The sequence below is a fragment of the Elgaria multicarinata genome, chromosome 9, assembly GCF_023053635.1.
Source record: "Elgaria multicarinata webbii isolate HBS135686 ecotype San Diego chromosome 9, rElgMul1.1.pri, whole genome shotgun sequence".
Taxonomy (NCBI): domain Eukaryota; kingdom Metazoa; phylum Chordata; class Lepidosauria; order Squamata; family Anguidae; genus Elgaria; species Elgaria multicarinata.
Window position 1 is genome coordinate 19281423 of NC_086179.1, and position 13578 is coordinate 19295000.

The window sequence follows — 13578 nt, forward strand, 5'->3', positions numbered from 1 at the left end:
ATTTCATCTTGTACATTTCATTACTGATCTGGACAACACCCACAAAAAATTCACTGGTGGCAAATCAAAGTAGATGCAATATTTAGATTTCAGCCACTTGATTTATCAATTTCAGCTAAAATTTGATGGATATGACTTTTACTACATATCCGTAATCAGTCTAATACCAGACTTAATGCCTTGAAACTGAAAATATGAACGAAACAAATAGTCAGCATGGCACCATGGTGACACAACTAATTGGCTTCTCTCAGACTTTCTTCTCTGGTCAGTTGCTGTGTGCTCTGCATTCCTTTTGGGCATTTTAAAGGCCTTAAAAATGTAAGCAGCATCTTTCAACAAATCTGTATAGTCATGCTTTTTATCTGTTGAAGGGCCAAAATAAATATGATGGTAAATGCATGACTGCATTTAATGTGTGTAGCCTTTTTCTAGTTATGTTAAATGTTGAGGGCAGGAATCAGGATTGGGATTATGACATGTAGGAAAGCTTTGTGTTTTTGTTTTGTTTTGTTACTCTTTCCCCCCCTTGATGAAAATCTGTCCTCCATCCAAAGTTGGTAATGGCCCTAGGAAGGAACTTGCATTGGTGCCAAGGGAAGCTTCTCTCACAGGGCTAATAGCAACTTTGGGTATGTATGTGCAATTTGCATTCATACTGTGGAAGGGGGACAGGGTTAACTTTAAGCTAAACCACAGTTAAGCTATAGAATTTGCTGTTGCAAAATGTGATGAAAGCTACTAACTTAGATGACTTAGATGACAGAGAGCCCTGGCTATGGGGGCGGTATATAAGTATAATAAATAAATAAAATAAATAAATGACTTTAAAAGGGAATTAGACAAATTATGGAGGATAAGGCTATCAATGGCTACATGCTACCATGTAGTACTGGTTCCTATCTATTCAGCCCTGGTAAGGCCTCATCTAGAGTATTGCATCCAGTTCTGGGCACCACACTTCAAGAAGGATGCAGACAAGCTGGAGCATGTTCAGAGGAGGGCAACCAGGATGATCAGGGGTCTGGAAACAAAGCCCTATGAGGAGAGGCTGAAAGAACTGGGCATGTTTAGCCTGGAGAAGAGAAGATTGAAGGGAGACATGATAGCACTCTTCAAATACTCTCATATGATATCACTCTTCTATGACCCCCCTGGAAAAAGTGAAGCAGAAGTTGAGGGGGCAGGATTACAGTTTGAGATTGATAAACAAATGATCAAAGAACACCTAATTTCCTTGAATGAGTTCAAATCTCCAGGGCCCGATGAACTGCATCCTAGAGTAATGAAGGAGCTAGTGGAAGAACTCTCAGAACCTTTGTCTATTATCTTTGCAAAATCATGGAAGACGGGTGAGGTGCCAGACGACTGGAGGAGGGCTAACTTTGTCCCTATCTTCAAAAAGGGCAAAAAGGAGGAACCTGGGAACTACAGACCAGTCAGTCTGACATCCATCCCTGGGAAAATTCTGGAGCAGATTATAAAGAAGTCAATCTGTAAACATCTTGAAATCAATGCGATGATCACTAGAAGCCAACATGGATTTGTCAAGAACAAGTCCTGTCAGACAAATTTGATCTCATTTTTTGATAAGGTAACCTCCCTTGTGGACCGTGGGAATGCTGTGGACGTCATATATCTTGACTTCAGCAGTTTTTGACAAAGTACCACATGACATTCTGATTAACAAACTAGCTAAAAGTGGGATAGATGGAACAACTATTAGGTGTTGGCTACAGAATCGGACTCAAAGAGTACTTATCAATGGAACCTTCTCAAACTGGGGAGAGGCAACGAGTGGGGTACCGCAGGGCTCAGTCCTGGGCCCAGTGCTCTTCAACATTTTTATTAATGATTTGGACAAGGAGGTGCAGGGAACTCTTATCAAATTTGCAGATGACACAAAATTGGGTGGGATAGCTAATACCCTGGAAGACAGAAACAAACTTCACAGTGATCTTGATAGGCTGGATTGCTGGGCTGAAAACAACAGGATGAAATTTAATAGGGATAAATGCCAAGTTCTACATTTAGGAAATAGAAACCAAATGCACAGTTACAAGATGGGGGATACTTGGCTCAGCAATACTACAAACGAGAAGCATCTTGGAATTGTTGTAGAATGCAAGCTGAATATGAGCCAACAGTGCGATAACCATCTCCTAGGCTCAATTTCCTCAGTTGTAAAAATAAAAATCATCTAAGCAAGCAAAAAACCATACAAGAATAATAGTGACCTTGTGCCACAGGTTTCTCATAGGGATAAATTTAATAAGTAATTATTAAATTACTATTGTAATTATTATTGTTGTAGACTGCAAGCTGAATATGAGCCAACAGTGTGATATGACTGCAAGAAAGGCAAATGCTATTTTGGGCTGCATTAATAGAAGTATAGCTTCCAAATCACATGAGGTACTGGTTCCTCTCTATTCAGCCCTGGTTAGGCCTCATCTAGATTATTGCGTCCAGTTCTGGGCTCCACAATTCAAGAAGGACGTAGACAAGCTGGAGCGTGTTCAGAGGAGGGCAACCAGGATGATCAGGGGTCTGGAAACAAAGCCCTATGAAGAGAGACTGAAAGAACTGGGCATGTTTAGCCTGGAGAAGAGGAGATTGAGGGGAGACATGATAGCACTCTTCAAATACTTAAAAGGTTGTCACACAGAGGAGGGCCAGGATCTCTTCTCGATCCTCCCAGAGTGCAGGACACGGAATAACGGGCTCAAGTTAAAGGAAGCCAGATTCCAGCTGGACATCAGGAAAAACTTCCTGACTGTTAGAGCAGTACGACAATGGAATCAGTTACCTAGGGAGGTTGTGGGCTCTCCCACACTAGAGGCATTCAAGAGGTAGCTGGACAAGCATCTGTCATGGATGCTTTAGGGTGGATTCCTGCATTGAGCAGGGGGTTGGACTCGATGGCCTTGTAGGCCCCTTCCAACTCTGCTATTCTATGATTCTACCTCCAGGATCAGAGGAAACATGCTTCTGGATACCAGTTTGCTGGGGATCTATTGCCTTCATAACCTCATGGGCTTCCCAGAGGCATCTTGCTGGCCACTGTGAAAACAGGATGCTGGATTAGATGGGCCTTTGGTCTGACCCAGCAGCTTTTCTTATGTTGTTATTTTATTTATTTATTTATTACATTTCTATACCGCCCAATAGCCGAAGCTATTAATCCTTTCTTGCCCCGCTTACACATCCTGATCCCTGTTTGTGAACTCAGAAGAAGAAAATAGACATGTAAAAAGCAAGCACACATGCCTAGTTTTGCTCTAGATATATACTGTAGCTGAACTCACCTATCCACACTGTGGGCAAGTTTAGATATACAATATATGTAAGTGTATTATTCTCATAAGGAAGATTAATCAGTGCTTGAGTGTGCACAGGTCTATAGCATGGCCATAATGAAAACTCTGCCATCAGTGACAATCTGGGGAAAAATCTGGGTCAGAGGCTCCACTGTCAAAGGGGATGGATTTAATCAGGGAGTATAAGGTTTCTCTTCCCTCCTTTTATGACATATTGAGGAAGAATACAGGTGCTCAAAAGAGGATTTGATATCATGTGCCTTGCATGCAAATTCTGCCCCATGACTGAAAGAAACCAATATCATATTAAGAAAGACAGTACCTCCAGTTGTAGAGGGGTCAAATAGCCTAAACACATTCACACTCAGCTGCCATTCATTTAAATACAGGAAGAACTATTCTACTGAAAATCCAAGAAATCTAACTTTTTGTTCCCCATCTGCTCAGAATGAAATGGGCAAAAGAGAGAAGAGAGTATCAGGAGGCCCTCCCTTCTGGAATATTTTAGATTAACTATGTTTAAACTTCCCCTTACCATTTCTCAACTGTGACTCATGCACAAGTGCATTTTCTTCTGCCTTCTCTCTATAAGCAAAAAGAAAAGATAATGTACTATTAGAAAATGATAAAAAGAAAATTAAACAAAGAAATACGCCTACTGATGGGATAAAACATACTACCACTGAAATGGTACAGAAGTTTGTAAATAGAAACATAACTTCATTTTAGTCTGAAAAGACAAACTGTGTGGTAGAATCTGGTCTCTTAGGACTCAACCCTCAGTAAAAAGAAAAGAAAATATTTCTAGGTTTCATGGTTCTAGAGAGAAGCCTGAGAGCATATGGACAGTATCTGAAAATCTGCCAGAAACCAGACTGGGGCTATATCTTCACCAAGCAGGATATAGCACTATGAAAGTGGTATGAAAGCAGTATATAAGAGGCAGGAACCACACTACTGCTTTATAGCGGTATTGAAGTGCACTGATAACTGTTGGGGCCCATGACACATACCATATACCACTTTCATAGTGCTATATCTTGCTTAGTGTAGATCTGGCCTGGGACTAAGTAGAGTCAATGGGCCAGTTCATCAAAATTAGCCACCATGACTTATTTAAATTGCAGTGTTCCCTAGGCATAGTTTCCATAATGTCTTGTCAACATAACCCAGGCAGCATGTCTTGTTGGAGGTGGAAACAACCCTCCAATAATCCTGCAACAGCCCATAAGTTATTGGAGAATTGTTTCCCCTCCCAACAGGCCATGCCACTTTGGGTTGAGACAACATGACAAGCTGACACTGGGCAATGATTATGGAAATTGCATCCAAGATGCACCACAATTTAAATAAACCACAGTGGCTAATTTAACCTGGTTGCATAACATGTCAGGCCACTGTGGCTTCATTTTCCCACAGGGGCTATTGCATCATGCTGTGGCTTGTCGTGTCATGCAAACTCAGGCAGCAGGGCTTGTTTGAGGGTTAGACGAACCTCAAATAATGTTAAAACAAGCCATATGTTATTTGAGGGTTGTCTAACCCTCAAATAACCCTTTCCGCCTTGATTCACACAATACAATAACCCATGGCAAGTTGGGCATCCATGCGTTCCATGCAAAAATTGTGTCCATGGGTGCCCAGCACAATGCAATAGCTTCCATGGGTAAATTAAGCCATGGTGGAGCATTGTGTCATGTGAACCAGGTCACTGTTGAAAAAAATGGTGTGGAAAGGTAGAAGGGCTCCTAATGAAATCCACATACCCCATCTTCTGACTATTCCCAATTTTAGCTAAATCATCCCCCTTATGCTCTAAAACAATAATTAGAGGATCAGCACAAAAGATAAGAGGTCTGTCCCCCTCTGCGACCCCCCAATATTCAAGTTTTCAGTGGGCAAAGCTTATACAGCTTCCCTCTCAACCTGCCCATGTGTGATCCTCTCAAATATATGCCTCATTTCCATTATACCAGCACTAATAAAAAGTGCCACATTCTTTAAAAGTGCAACCTTTACAAGAAAAATAAAGAACCCTAACAAAGTACACTTCTACAAATTTACATGTTTTTCAGTCTGAAATCAGTGTTTGTGCTTCCTTAGGCTCAGGTAAATCCATCCCTAAATCAATTCTAAAAGCAGCCATTTTAGGATTCAGCAGCATGAAAGTTTAAAACACAGTGATATCTTAAAGTGATATTTATTGTGATATAGATTTTGAAACAAAGACCTGCTTCATGAACTGCAAAGGTACAATGGACACACATATTCTCTCTCTCACACACACACCACTAAAGGTTAAACCAATGTCACAAAGGTATTCCATTTATTTAAAACTTTTTTTATATTGCCCTTTCAATTAAAAAAATCCAAGGCTATTTAGAACAGATCATAAAACAGTGAAACAACAATAATAAACAGAACGAGCAGCACTAAAAACTATCACAGACATAAAAATGTATGTACAATATTTGAAAACCTGGGGAAATTAAACAGGCTTAACCTAACACCTAAAAGACAATAACATAAGTGACAAGAAAGCCTCCTTGAGGTAGAGGGTCCACCTCAGATTGGAACGGCACTCGGTACAGAGAAGATCACATTTTACGGGTAGGTTGATATGGGAGAATATGTTCCCTCACATATCTGGATCCCAAGCTATGTAAGCACCGGCACATTGAACTGTGCTCAAAAACTGACAAGCCAGTGGAACTCTTTAGGCACTGGAGAGATGCAATCCTAATGCCCAGTCCCAGTTACAAGCCTAATGGATGTATTTTGATCTAACTGCAGTTTCCAGGCAGTCTTCAAAGGGAGCTCCACATAAATGCATTGTAGTACTCTAACCTGGAGGTTACCAGAGTATGAATAGTTAGACCTGTCTGCAGCTTCCCCGACTCACCTCAGAGGCCATTTCAGAGCCTACGAAATGGCCCTGATTCAACTCGGGGTACTTTGAGGGGTGCCTGCCATGTTGCCAAAGTGAAATTCTGTCCCTCCCCGCAACTCGGCCTTGCAGGTTCTTGAGTGTTGTCTGCATGGCTGGCACCTAGGAAAGCCAGGCACAAGGCCGATCAGGAGTCCATAGAACTCCTGACTCCCCATTCCCTGCTCAAACCCCCTTGCCCCCCTTTTGGAGCCCCCTGCCCCCACCTTTGCAGTCCCCTCACCCCCTTCCCCCCAAAGCCAGAGATGCCACTGCCAGGACTTTCCTATAAATTGCATTTTTAGCCGAACCATGATATATTTATTTATTTACAATATTTATATACCACTCCCCATTCAAAATTTTGGAGCAGTGAACAGATAAAATAGAATAAAACAGAATAAACATTAAAATAATTTTTAAAAGAAGAAAGTGCAAAATAAACTATGGTTGGTCATTAAGGGAAAGTATCCTGGAACAACAATGTTTTTAGGAGGGGCAAGACGATAGCTTTACGTGGAACCACCAGGAGGATGCCCTCAGATGCTGAGTGACCAGGTAGGTTGATATGGGGAGAAGGTGCTCGCTCGGGTATCCTGGTCCCAAGTTGTTTAGGGCTTTGTACACTAGTACAAGAACCTTAAATCTCGCCTGGTAGCGAATAGGCAGCCAGTGCAGTTCACTCAACAAAGGAGTTACATGCTGAAAGGGGCCGCTCCAGACAACAGCCAAGCTGCAGCTTTCTGCACTAGCTCCAGCTTCTGGAGCAGCTTTAAGGGCAGCGCCACATAGAGCGCACTGGAGTGATCCAATCTTGAGGTTACCAATGCCTCTACCACCGTGGCCAAGCTATCCCTGTTCAGGAATGGCCATAGCTAGTGAACCAGCCAAAGCTGGTAAAAGGCACTCCAAGCTGCTGTGGCCACTTGGGCCTCCAGCGACAGTGATGGATCTAGGAGTACCCCCAAACAACGAACCTGATCTTTCAGAGGGAGTGCAACCCCATCCAGAACAGGCAATGAGCCTATCTCCCAGACTTGGGAACCATTCACCCACAGGGCTTCTGTCTTGCCAGGATTCAGTTTCAGTTTATTTGCCCTCATCCAGCCCATTACTGAATCTAGGCACCAGTCCAGGGCCTGCACAGCCTCATCCGATTCAGTTGTCACAGGGAGATAGAGCTGCATGTCATCAGCATATTGATGAAATTTAGCTCCAAATCCCCTAATGACCACTCCCAGCGGATTCATATAGATGTTAAATAATATTGGAGACAAGCTGGTGACCTGTGGCACCCCATAGCTCAATTGCCAAGGGGCCGAGGAATGCTCACCCAATGTTACTCTCTGAAAATGATCCCGTAGGCAGGACCGGAACCACTGTAGCACAGTGCTTCTGATGCCCATCCCATGGAGTCAATCCAGGAGGATACCATCATCAATGGTATCAAAAACTGATGAGAAATTGAACAGAATTAACAGGGTTGCATGTCCCCTGTCTCCCTCTCGATAAAGATCATCCATCAGGGCAACCAAGGCTGATTCAGTCCGATAACCAGATTGAAACCCAGACTGGAATGGGTCTAGATAATCAGTATCCTTTTCAAGATTTAAAGTTAAGATCACGATGGCTCCCTGTTTTTATTACATCTATGGACACAAACTACAGCAGCCAAAAAGAGGAATGACCCTTTATGGCCACTGTAGTTGCATCCATAGATATAGTATAAACAGAGAGCCGGTGTGACCTTAACTTTAGATCATGGCTCAGCTCTCTGGGAGGAGGACACGCTTTACAGGTAAGTCTCGGCGGTGGGCAGTGGTGGTGGCGGGAAGGGAGGTGAGTCTGGTGTGGCAGCTAGCCTTATGCCGGCTTTCCTGGGCAGGCAGGGAGTGGCCCAGAGCCACTCTGAATTGGCCCCAGGTGCCCCAAGGCTTCGGTACCGATCTGCTTCGGCCTCAGAGTGCCTCGGGCTGACCCAAGACCAACTCAGATCTGGGTTGAGGTGGTGCACAGCACTATGAATAACCATGGTATGCTATCCTTATTCAGGAGGAGTTGCAGCTAGTGCATTGGCCTTAGCTAGAGAAAGGCACTCTAATGGCAGAACTGGATCAATGTGCACCCACCAGACTGTGAACCTGATCCTTTAGGCCGAGGGAGTGCAACCCCATCCAGAACAGGTTGCAATCTACCTCCCTGGACAGATGAACTACCCAATCAACAGTACCTTCAAGTTTCCAGGATTGAACATCAGTTTGTTGGCCCACACCCAGCCCATTACTGCTTCCAGGCAACAATTCAGCACTTCCACTGCTTCGCCTGAAGCTGATGTAAAGGAGAGATAGAGTTGAGTGTCATCTGCACATTAATGACACCCAACTTCAAAACTCCAGATAAATTCACTCAGCAGATTCATATTGATTTTAAAAAGCATAGAGGACAAGGTGGAAACTTGTGTGACCTCACTGCATAGATTCTACAGGGTTGAGCAGAAGTCCCCCAGCACCACTTTCTAGAATAGACTTTCTAGATAAGAGCAGAAACACTGAGCCTATCACTCCCAAAACAGACAGCTTGTCCAAAAAATATGATGGTTTGTGGTATCGAAAGCTGTTGAAAGATCCAGGAAAATTAGCAGAGTAGCAAATCCCCTGTCCTTCTCTGGGTGCAGGTCATTCATAAAAAGGCAGTTTCTGTGCCAACCCCAGGTCTGAAGCCAGACTGAAATGGATCCAGATAATCAGTTTCATCCAAGAGTTGTACAGCTATCACCTGCTCTTACCCAAGATGGGAATGTCTGAAAGAAGCTGATAGTTACTGCAACCCTCAGGGCTTCTTCAGAAATGGCCCCACAACATTACTTTTTTAATTAATTAAGATTTATACTCCAGCTTTCCAATTCAAATGAATTACTAAAGGCAGCTTAGAGTAATTAAAATTGCAATAGTAAAATACAGAAACAATTTAATATGACAGATAAAATACAATCTTCAATAAAATCACTTCAATAACAAATTAAAAGGCTACTATTTTTTTTTAAAAAAAATATTACTATCTGACATAAATCAATCAGAGATGAGGTCATCCGAACCTCATGTGGCAAGCTCAAACACAATACTGGTGTGACATTGAGAAAGTTCTATCTGTCATTACAACCAACTGTGCTTCCACCATGGATGGGACACAGAGAAGGAGTTTCCCCACTTGATCAATGGTTAGGCAGGCTAATATGGGAGGTATCCTGGGTAAAGGTAATCACCAACACTTTGAATTCCACCTGGAAACTCACTCTAACCAGTACAAAGCATTGCAGAACAGATGTAATATAATCCCACAGGTAAAACACCCATTCACATGCTTGCTGCTGCATTCTGGACCATCTGAACCTTCTGAAAACTCTTCAAAAGCAGTCCCATGTAGAATGCGCTGTAATAATACAATCTAGATGCAACTCAGGCATATGCTACAGGTCAGACCTGCTGAATAGGCAGAAGTGGTGCACCAAATTAAATTGGGCAAAGGCATCCCTGGCCACAGCTGAAGCCTCGGCATCCAGGTGTAAAGCTGAATCCATGAGTATCCTCACATTGCAAACCTGCTCCTTCAAGGGAAGTACTACTCCACTCAAAACAGATTGAATCCCTAACTGATCCCATCTCTGTCCTGACCAGAAGCACCTCTGTCTTGTCTGGATTATGCTTCAATTTATAAATGCTCATCCTTCCAGCCCATTGCGGTTTCCAGTCACCAATTCAAGAGATCAATAGCTTTCTTGGCATTCAATATAAAGAAGAAATAAAGCTAGGTCTCACCAGCATATTGATGTTAATGCACTCCAAATACACAGACAATTTTTCCTAGCATAGATGTTAAGCAACATAGGGGATGAAATGTTACCCTGGGGAACACCAACACATTGAATTGGATCCTCCAACATCACCTTCTCAAACTGATCCTCAAGGACAGACCAGGGCCAACACAAAGCAGTGCCTCCTAGGCCCATCCCAGAAAATCTGCCGCACTGGGACTGATGGTGACTGAACTTTTGCCATCTTGCTTGTTTACCTGTCTGTGGCACCTTCCTCACAAGTAGTCCTACTGCAGGAGAACATGTTGCCCAGAAAGTTCCTGCTTCCTAGGGATGCTGGGAAGTAACTCATTGCTGGACCCAGGGCTCTAAGAGAGACACTGCCCAACGGGGCGACACCAAAGGTGGGGTACCTCTTTGGAAGGCCTGGAGGCTGAGGCGGCCAGCTGTGATTCAGTTTTATGGGGGAGGGGGGACTTTCAGTTACACTGACTGGGCCTTTTAGATACTGCATTTTTAGGAGGTGGTTTTAATGCTTTTAAGTGGGCTCTTTGAGATGTGCTTTCAAGAATATGGATATAGGATGGAGTTGGGAGCAACTTCAATAAATTAATGGTAGAAGATATAGTGGGAGATTCCAACCTGGCCATTTCAGGGAAAGGAGGATGAGTTGCTGGCTATCCTTCCTTTCAGACTATCTACTGAAGAAAACCATAATGACAACAAAAGCAGTTCTTCCAGCCTAAAAGTCCTGCTTTTATTGCCAGGTCAGTCATTGGGAAAACAACACCCATGTAAGACTTAATTGTGTATGGAGACCTGGCACATATCGCAAAGACCTGCTGAAGAAAGAGGGGGAGGGATTGTGTCTCATCCCACGAAGTGTTAAAGCCCTAGCTGATCTGTGGAATAAAGAAATGGCTTGTGTGGCTGACGCTACTGCTCCCCCTGGTGGTGCCAGTTCAGCTCCCTGCTTTAACAGGGAGCTGACGGTAATAAAACAGGATGATTGATGTTGGACAAATCAGAGGCTGAGACCAATTCCAAGTCACTGAGGGCAGCAAACAGAGCTTACTTTTCTGCCACCATCATATCTGCAAAAAATTGGCCAGCAATGGTTTTCCATACTGCGCAGGGAGAAGGGGAGCCACAGCAGGTGAGGTGAGAATTTACTTAATGTTTTGCGGATCAAGTTGCTCAGATCCTCCCTCCTTGATTAGAATTTCAATACTGGAGAAGGCCAGGTTGGTATGACTTTGATAACTGCTTGTCCAGTCATGTTGGATTCCTTTCAGCTTGTAGATCACAAGGATGTGGACAGGGTGTCTGTAGTAATGAGGGCTACCACCTGTTTACTTGACCTTTGTCCCTCCTGGCTGATTAAATCAGCCAAGACAGGAATCTTGCTATGGTTAAGGAAGGTGATTAATGCTTCTTTGCAGGTGGGGATTGTTCCCTCTCACTTAAAGGAGCCAGTAGTAAGACTTTCATTAAAGAAACCTTCCCTTGGCCAAGGTGGTCATGAAACTGATGATCTGGATCCATTTCAAATTGGGCTTTTAGATGGGATGCTGGGAACTGGATAGGGAGAGTATGGCCCTATTAGTTTTCTTGGACCTCTCAGTGCCTTTCAGTACCATCAATTATGGTATCCAGACTCAATTCAAAGTATCAGTTTTAACCTTTAAAGCCTTTAAAGCCTTAAATGGCTTAGGGATCGACTATCTAAAGTACAGCCTGTCTCACTATGAACCTGTCTGGTTATGAAGATCTGCAGAAGGACACCATCAATTGCGGAGACCACCTGACAGGCACACATGAGATAGCTTTCTCCTGTGTTGTTTCCAAATTGTCAACAATCAGTCCCTACTCTCTTTGCTTTTTAAAAAAAGGTATCAAGACACAGGGTTTGTTCTTTTTTTTAAAAAAAAATATGTCCTTTTGTTTTAGCGCGTTCATGGTTGTTTTTAGTGCTTTAATTAGGATTTTATTGTTGTTTTAATTCTTGTGCTGTTGTTCTTATTGTTTTGATAATGTTGTACACAGGTTTGGTGGGTTTTAGAGAATGGCAGTATCAAAATACTTTTAAATAAAGCATATTATTGACCAGCAGAACCAATAGGGTTGCACTTCCCCTGTCTAGGTTGCAGCATAGATAGCCTTCCAAAGTGACCAAAGCTGTCTCAGTTCCAAAACTAGATCTAAAACCTGGCAGTGCACATCAGCTGGTAGTGCTCTCTCATAAACAGACAGTTTTTACCTCCTCCTAATAAGCCAAGAATGCCAAGGGTCAAAATAAGCATGCGGCAAGCCACACTCCTTCAAGCACCATGTCCACATCCTCAAGCTGCAATAATTGACATTCACCCCATAACCCAAGTCTAGATGCTGATCTAGACACACTAACTGCTGACTTAGTGGTATCCAAGTTGAAGCAGATATCCTCCAAGTGGTTAGCAAATACTTTACAGCTGGCCTCTGAGGGTTCCTATTACCATCCTGGGTGTCATGCTCCTGCTGCTGGATTCCTCTTCAGAGAATGACCAGGAGCCCCCTGGTCCCAGCCATCATAGAGGAGCTGCCTTTGACTGGGGACCTTGAGATAAATCAGGGGGATCCTGGGCCCTTCGAGGAGACATCAGTTGGTCCTAACCCTTACAACATAGCTAACCAAGTACCATCTAGCCCTAGGGAGCACAAACATCAAAAAGTCGAAGTTCAGTCAGCCGACAGAATAGGGATCCTCGTGAGTAAAGATATACTTTGAGTAAGGCTCTGCTCATGAGCAGACCTTTCTTCAGTGGGCACTAGTGGCCTGCAACTGTGCTCTGGACAGTATAAAACTGTGAAGTTTTAAAAGCCCTGAGTTTCAGGCACTAGGGACACGAATAATGTCTGAGTATAAGTTCCTAGCACTGTGCTTCCTTTTTTTGACTGGTCTTATACTACTGACTTCTGGTAAGAGTGTGCTGGTAAGAGTGTAGTAATGGCCACCAATTTGGACAGCTTTAAAAGGGGTTGGGTAAATTCCTAGAGGAGAAGGCTATCAATGGCTACTAGCCCCGATGGCTATGTGCTGCCTCCAGTATCCAAGGCAGTCAGCCTATATGCAACATTTGCTGGGGAACATGGGCAGGAGGGTGCTGTTGCACTGTGTCCTACTTTGTTAGTCCCTGGTCGACAGCTGGCTGGCCACTGTGTGAACAGAGTGCTGGACTAGATGGACCTTTGGTCTGATCCAGCTTGGCACTTCTTTTGTTCTCTTTGGATTGTGCTTGTATTGAACTATTTGCCTGTGCTTGACTTTGGCTCTGCCTCAGACCGTGCTTATAAACTGCTCTCTGCTTGACTGGTAACATTGTGCTTCTGAGTTCTGCCTGCCTTTTGACCTCTGAGAAGGACTTGCTCCATAGACAACCTCAGGACTATGCCTAAACTACCCACAGTGAACCCTGGGGAGTAAGTTGAAGTATGCCCTGAACTACCTAGAAAAGCTCAGTTGGACATCATCCTGATGATGC

The 13578-nt window shown here is 43.5% G+C and overlaps 1 protein-coding gene across 1 annotated transcript in view; it reads right to left on the reverse strand.

Moving 5' to 3' along the window:
• Positions 1–13578, reverse strand: part of LOC134403979 (chromatin remodeling regulator CECR2) — a 101753-nt gene that overhangs the window by 24537 nt on the left and 63638 nt on the right. The window contains exon 7 of the mRNA XM_063134525.1: positions 3856–3905. Coding sequence (XP_062990595.1) covers positions 3856–3905 — 50 coding nt within the window. The remainder of the gene's footprint in view (positions 1–3855; positions 3906–13578) is intronic.